The 7,082-nt window shown below is 48.3% G+C and overlaps 1 protein-coding gene across 2 annotated transcripts in view; it reads right to left on the bottom strand.

Annotated features, from left to right (window-relative positions):
• Positions 1-2,570: 2,570 nt before the first annotated feature.
• Positions 2,571-7,082, bottom strand: part of LOC105994364 (zinc finger protein 420-like) — a 73,496-nt gene continuing 68,984 nt past the window's right edge. For both annotated transcript variants that reach the window (XM_013027839.1, XM_013027840.1), the window contains 2 exons: positions 6,336-6,464; positions 2,571-5,187 (listed from right to left, as the gene is read on the bottom strand). In XM_013027839.1, coding sequence (XP_012883293.1) covers positions 3,626-5,187; positions 6,336-6,464 — 1,691 coding nt within the window. In that variant the 3' untranslated portion in view covers positions 2,571-3,625. The remainder of the gene's footprint in view (positions 5,188-6,335; positions 6,465-7,082) is intronic.

Below are 7,082 nucleotides of genomic sequence, written 5' to 3'. Positions count from 1 at the left end.
CCAAAAAAAAAAAAAGGTGTTGAGTTTACCTAACATACACATTCTCTCAGGAGTTTGTCATTCTAAGAGAGCCTGATAGTTGTTTACGAAGCAGCTAACAATGTCTCAGAGCTATTCTGGGCTGAAAACTACTATTCAAATGGACTCCTACCTCTTCTCTGAATGCTCCTTAACTTGAAGTGGGAGAGTCATACATGGCTTGACTGGGTCACAGAGGGACTGTGGCCCTGACACGAGCCTATCCAGCAGAGTGTGAGAAGAAATCCCCACTATAGCAACTGAAATTTAGACACACCGATTCTCCACAGCATTAAATATGTCAGGGAGAATTACTCTGGTCTTTGGTACAAGAATAGTTCTGGTAAGAACAGATTATACAACTCTATTACTGGCTTGGAAGGTGGCTCAATGGTAGAGTGCTTGCCTCACATGCATGAGGCCCTGGGTTCAATTCCTCAGCACCACATAAACAGAAAAAGCCAAAGTGGCGCTGTGGCTTAAGTGGTAGAGTGCTAGCCTCGAGTGAAGAGCTGAGGGATAGCACCTACTCCCAGAGTTCGGGCCCCAAGATCGACCAAAAACAATAACAAAAATGCTGTATTACCTGGAGGTGTACCTCTTAATATTCTAAGAAAAAAAAAAAACATGATTTTAGCCAGGCTCTCACCTGTAATCCTAGCTACTCAGGAGGCAGAGATCTGGAGATTGAGTTCCAGAGGCGGCCTATGCAGTAAAGACATGAGCTTCTTATCTCCAATTGACCACCAAAAGGCCAGCTGTGGCTGCTATGGTAGAGCACTAACTAGCCTTGAGCAATAAAGATCAGCGACAGGGCCTGGTACCTGAGTTCTTATTTCAGAATCTGTTTTAAAACAACTAATTATCAAAAGCAGACCAAACAGATTTTCAGAATTTCAGCAGCCAAGTACCATGACCCTCTGGTTTCCTTATCACATGAATCATACCACAGAAGTTACTGGTTTGTTCTTCTGCTGTTCTGGTGTCCATCTTAGAATTTAAACTCAGTGCCTGGGTGCTATTCCTGAGCTTTTCTTTTTAAATATTTTTTGGTCATGGAGCTTGAACTCTGGGCCTGGGCGCTGTCCCTGAGCTCTTCAGCTGAAGGCAAGCACTCTGCCACTTCAGCCACAGCACCACTTCTAGTTTTCTAGTGGTTTATTAGAAATTAAGTCTCATGGACTTTCCTACCCTGGCTGGCTTTAAACCGCAATCCTCAGATCTCAGCCTCCTAAGTAGTTAGGATTACAGGCGTGAGCCACCAGAACCCGGTGGTTTTAGAAAAAATTATTATGAAGGGGATGTTCAGAGGATGTACAGTTAAATAAGCAAGTCAGGTAATGAGTAGATTGTTACCCTTCCCTCACTCTCTCCCAGGTTTTGCCTCCTATCCTCACCCACAAGTTGTAGAGTTCATTTCCCAGTGTCCAGTGAGTAACACTGCTGCATTTGTTCACCTTTTGTTCCTCCATGTCCTCTTACTGTCCCTATTGAGGCCTTGCTTGACCAAAGTAACACCATCTTGACCAGGAGCTCACTTCACTCTTCCCCTCCTCCCTGAAGTTGCTGCATAAGAGAAAAATATTCTGCTACACTGCAGTCTGATTGGGGCAAGAGCCATGTCCTGTTTGGCTCAGAAATACCCAGATGTCTGTGTAAAGATCATGTTTTTTGTGCTGTAAATCTTAAAACAAAAAACCTGCTGTGTTTATTCTTGGAAACTTGCTTGCCTCGTAAAACACTTGATTGTGTTTTTCTTTAAAACTCCTACCTTCTGGCAGGACAGGGTCACAGTTGCAGTTCCGAGTCTGTACTGTGTCCCTGGCTGGTCAGTAGAGCTCCTCTGTAATAAAGCTTAATTCTGATCTTTGAGCTTTAAGTGGTGGACTCTTTCTCTTGACCCCACATTTAGCTGGGGGCTCGTCCGGGATAGAGCCCTTAACCATTTGGGGCAGCAGACTGTGGGTTCCAGTCCCACTGAATGGGCCCCATAAAGAAGAATCTCCTGGGAAAGCCTCCAGAGGTGAGTTTGTGTGTTTGAGATGCACTTCCTGGTTGAGAGGCCTAGAGCAGAGAGAAACTGGACCCAGTATTACTCTCTGAGACCAGGGTGGTCAAGGGATGCCTTGACCTTCTATTGATTGCCTTCTTTGGGAGGGCTAGATTATTTTCAGGGGTATCCTAATACTTTTGAATATAATCGGAGAACAAACTTTAGTAATTTCTATGCCAGTGTTTGTTTTTGCTTTTGCTTGCTGGTTTGTTGACAGGTTTAATTCTTAACATGGGACAGACATGTTAAGACTCCTCTCTGGATTTAGTTCTGCATCATTTTAGACTTTAGGAAAAGGGCAGAGGAGTCAGGAGATCATGTTTTCCCTGGTAAATTAACTTTTTTGGGGTCTGGTCGTGGGGCCTGAACTCTGGGCCTGGGCACTGTCCCTCAGCTCTTCAGCTCAAGGCTAGCGCTCTACCACTTGAACCACAGCGCCACTCCCAGCTTTTTTCTTTTTGCTTATGTGGTGCTGAGGAATCCAACCCAGGGCCTCAGGCATGCAAGGCAAGTGCTCTACCACTAAGCCACCTCCCCAGCCCCTTAACAACCTTTTGTCACCTACAATGGGCAACAATTAGAACCAGGTGGCCTTCTACAGACACTTTTAACTTGTGTAAAATTTATGCCACCCAGACTGTTATTTTTGGCCACAAGGGGCATCCTGAACCAGTCCTATATAGTGGCCTGGCGGTACTTGGTGGAAGAATCCCCCAGATGGCTCAAAGCTCACCTTCCCCCAGAGAATTGTTCCACAGCAGTTTTGGTGTTGAAATCAAAAGTGCCCCTCCCAACAGAAGTTCTACAAACCCAAGGACAGTGGCGACTTCCCACCCCCCTACCTGCACTTTGAATAATCTCACTGTGACCTATTCTCAGCTTGGCATTCTCTGGCAGGTAGAATAGAGAAGTTCACAGTGGAGAACGAGGGAGCCAATGGATCCCAGTTGTCCCGTGTAGAGGCAAGCTCTTGGCCTGGATGGTTTCAGCAAGAAGTCTTTCTCGTCTGATTGAGGCGCATATTTGAGCTTCTGCTGTGTGCATGACAAGAATTTCTGTGTTCTGCTCTTGGTGACAGCTATTCTCAAACTGTTTAGAAAAATTAGGATCTTGCTATATAGCTCAGGCTGCTCTGGAACTCTCCATCCCCTTCTGGGGTGACAGCAGGAAACAGCCCACTCAGCAGAACTCCCTGCCTGCAGTTGTCATCCTTGCTTTTATATTCTGTTGAGGAGTCCTCGGAGGCTGCACAAGGATGGATCCTGCCCTGATGCATTCACCCCAAGTTTTCTGTTGGGTCTGAAGCCTGTGATGGCTGAGTTTGGAACTTCAGCTGAACATCTGATTCCATGTGCCACCTAAGACACATGTTCTGCACAAATGTCTTCCCACATTTTGGCAGTTGCAGGGCTGGTGTGTGGACCCCAGTGGCTGCTGTGGTTGGGAGTGGGAATTTCAGGTTTGCCTCTCTCACCGCACACCTATGGCCTCTGCGACCTGCAGTGCGCAAGGTGGGTGACACGGCGGGCGGATCTCCTTGCTGCACTCCATGCACTAATGAGGCTTGCGGCCGTTGTGCACAGCCTGGTGTTTGGTGAGGGTCTGTCGTGTGCTGAATGCTTTGCTGCACATGTCACAGGCGTATGGCTTCTCCCCGGTATGCGTCCTGCGATGGGCTGCAAGACCAGAGGCATTCTTGTATGCCTTCACACACTTGTCACACCTGTACGCTTTGAGTCCAGTGTGCACAGTCTGGTGTGCATTGAGGCAGGTACGTTTGCTGAAGGCCTTGCCGCACACACTGCAGGCATATGGCTTCTCCCCGGTGTGCGTCCTGCTGTGGTCTGTGAGGTTGCTTTTCACAGTGAACGTCTTCCCGCACTCGGCACAGCGGTATGGCCTCTCCCCAGTGTGCGTCCTGTTGTGGCGCACAAGGCCACTTTTCTGCAGGAACCTCTTCCCACACTGAGCACAGCGGTGAGGTCTCTCCCCCGTGTGCAGCCTGCGATGTGTGGCAAGGCCAGAGGCGTGGTTGAATGCCTTCCCACACTCAGCACAGCTGTACGGCTTGCAGCCAGTGTGCAAGGCCTGGTGTGCTGAGAGGCTGGAGCGCAGGTTGAAGGCCTTGCTGCACACGTCACACACGAACGGCCTCTCCCCAGTGTGGGTCCTGCAGTGCACGGCCAGGCCAGAGGCTTGGCTGAATACCTTCCCACACTCGGCACAGTGGTATGGTCTCTCCCCAGTGTGCTTCCTGCTGTGGCGCACAAGCTCAGTTTTATGCGTGAACCCCTTCCCACACTGAGCACAGCGGTGAGGCCTCTCCCCAGTGTGCAACCTGCGGTGCGTGGCAAGGCCAGAAGCATGGCTGAACCCCTTCCCACACTCAGCACAGCTGTACGGCTTGCAGCCAGTGTGTAACGCCTGGTGTGCCAAAAGACTGCGGCGCAGGTTGAAGGCCTTGCTACACACACCACACACAAACGGACTCTCCCCAGTATGCATCCTGCGGTGCACGGTGAGGCTGTAGGCCCGGCTGAATGCCTTCCCGCAGTCGGCACAGCAGTACGGCCTCTCCCCAGTGTGTGTCCTACGGTGCACAGTGAGACCAGAGGCCTGGCTGAATGCCTTCCCACACTCAGCACAGTGGTGGGGCTTCGTCCCACTGTGCATGGTCTGGTGATTGGTGAGCATACAGAGCGCAACAAAGGTCTTGCCACACTCGCCACACCGGTATGGCTTCTCCCCACTGTGTATCCGGCAGTGAACAGCAAGGCTGGACATGAGGCTGAACTCCTTCCCACACTCTGCACAGACGTAGGGCTTCTCGCCACTATGGCATCGCTCATGATCCAAGAGACAGTAACGTCTAGAGAAAGCCTTCCCACACTGTGTGCAGAGGTATGGCTTTGAGCTGTTATGGCTCCGTTGCTCGTGATCCAGGAGACGGGAACATATGCAGAAAGCCTTCCCACACTTAGCACAGCAGTGCAACTTCTCCACAGTGTGGATCCGCCTGTGATGCTTCAGGGAACAAGGCTGACTTCCGGATATTTCTCCATGACCGCTGCCTGCTTTTAGGGGTAATTCTTTAATTACACAGCCAGGAGAGGTACCTGCAAGATATAAAATGCCCATCTAATTAATCAGAGTTAAGTATTTCACCCTGAAAGAGAATACCACAGGCAAAGCTCTCTCTCTCTTTCTTTCTCTCTGTCTCTCTCTCTCTCTCTCTCTCTCTCACACACACACACACACACACACACCTGAGCCATATGAATGCTGAGAACCATAAAATACAATATTTATGAACACAAAAGGAATAGGACTCTTTCATTGGAAAGTAGATTATTAAGAGAAGGTAAGCCTTGTTACAACCTATGAGTAAAACATGCATCCTGGAGACAGAACTCATCAAGAAGACAGAACTCCCACCCCCACCCAACACACCTAACTGCCAAAAGACATATGGTTACATTATAAGCAAACAGAAAAAAAAGCCTATTTGCAACATATTGACTATGCACAAATAAATGCCATACATCACACAATATGTTGTAATGATTCAGAGCCAAAAGCGGTTTACAGAATGAATTAACAGGTAAATTTGAATTGCAAAGCAGAGGTGAGAAAAAGGTAAGAACACAATCCAACAATGCCAGGAAAAAAACCCAAGACAAAAACACCTGCAATATATACAATAAGCTGCCTACACCCACACACAGCAAACAGAATTTAACCTTAACAGGAGATGTGTGGCACAATGCATGCTGACTACATTTAGATGCTAGTCAAATTCCTCAAAGAAAAACAAAAGAGCGGGCTGGGATGTAGCTCAGTGGCAAAGCGCTTGCCTAGCAAGTGCAACGTCCTGGGTTTGGTCCCCAGTACCAAAAAAGAAAAAAAAAAAAAGAAAAACAAAAGAGCAAGCCATGATAGAATGAAAAAGTAATTCCCTTTAAAATTAAAAAAAAAAAAAGCCAGCCCAGGAAAGAAAGTCTGTGAGGCTCTTATCTCCATTAAACTACTCAGAAGAGACACCCGGGTACTGCACACCCACCATTAGCTGGAGAGTCAGCATGGGACTGCTTCAAAGCACACAGGAAATGTAGTGGAGACACAGAATGGCATATTACTCTGGGCACAAATGGACACATTCTAAAGTCCTTTAGGGCTCACAGCAGAGACACTTTGGTTTTCCTACAGAAAACTTCCACTTGTGCCCAGGTTCCCCAGCTCCCTCTCTGCACATCTGAGCTCTTACCTGCACTCACGCTTTTGGCCCCTTCCCAACCATTCAGCTCTCCTGGAGTTGTCACATGGCTCTTTGCCACCCAGGGATCTTCCTGAAACTCCAATGGCAAAATCACACTCATGCTGGGAGGGGAGACTCCTGTTTATAGAAAGACAAACGCGCTGTGGCCTTTCCAGAATCCCCAGTCCCACACTTAGGGGAAAAGGGGACATCACACATGGATGCAAAATACAGTTCACATATTCAGCAGACTGCTTTCATCTGAACACTTCAGAGCACACTTTAATGTGCAGACAGCACACAACAACTACTGAGTCAGAAGGAGGAGGAAATGGATACAAAGTCTGCCATGCGCTGAGTGTGGTGTCATCTGTGTGTCATCCCAGCACTTAGAAGTTCAGGGGCAAGTTCAAGGCCAGCCAGGGCTACAAAGTGGGAACTTTTCTCAAAAAAAAAAAATGAGAAAGAGGAGGAAGATAACAGTTGGTGTGTGGGTCTATCATAGTGGTTGAAATGAAGCTCAGTGATGAGAGGACCTGTCTAGCGTGTACAAAGGAAAAAGGGAAGAGTGGAAAAAGGAAGGGAAGAAGGGGAAGGGAGGGCTGGGAAGGTGGCTCAGTGGAAGAGTGCTTGTCTTGCATACATGAGGCCCTGGGTTCATTCCTCAGCACCACATAAGCAGAAAAAGCTGGAAGTGGCGCTGTGGCTTAAGTGGTAGAGCACTAGCCTTGAGCTGAAGAGCTGAGGGACAGCGCC

Source organism: Dipodomys ordii, unplaced genomic scaffold, assembly GCF_000151885.1.
Source record: "Dipodomys ordii isolate 6190 unplaced genomic scaffold, Dord_2.0 Scaffold105, whole genome shotgun sequence".
Lineage (NCBI taxonomy): Eukaryota > Metazoa > Chordata > Mammalia > Rodentia > Heteromyidae > Dipodomys > Dipodomys ordii.
Note: the sequence above shows the minus strand (reverse complement) of the source record. Positions and strands in the feature narration are given on the sequence as shown.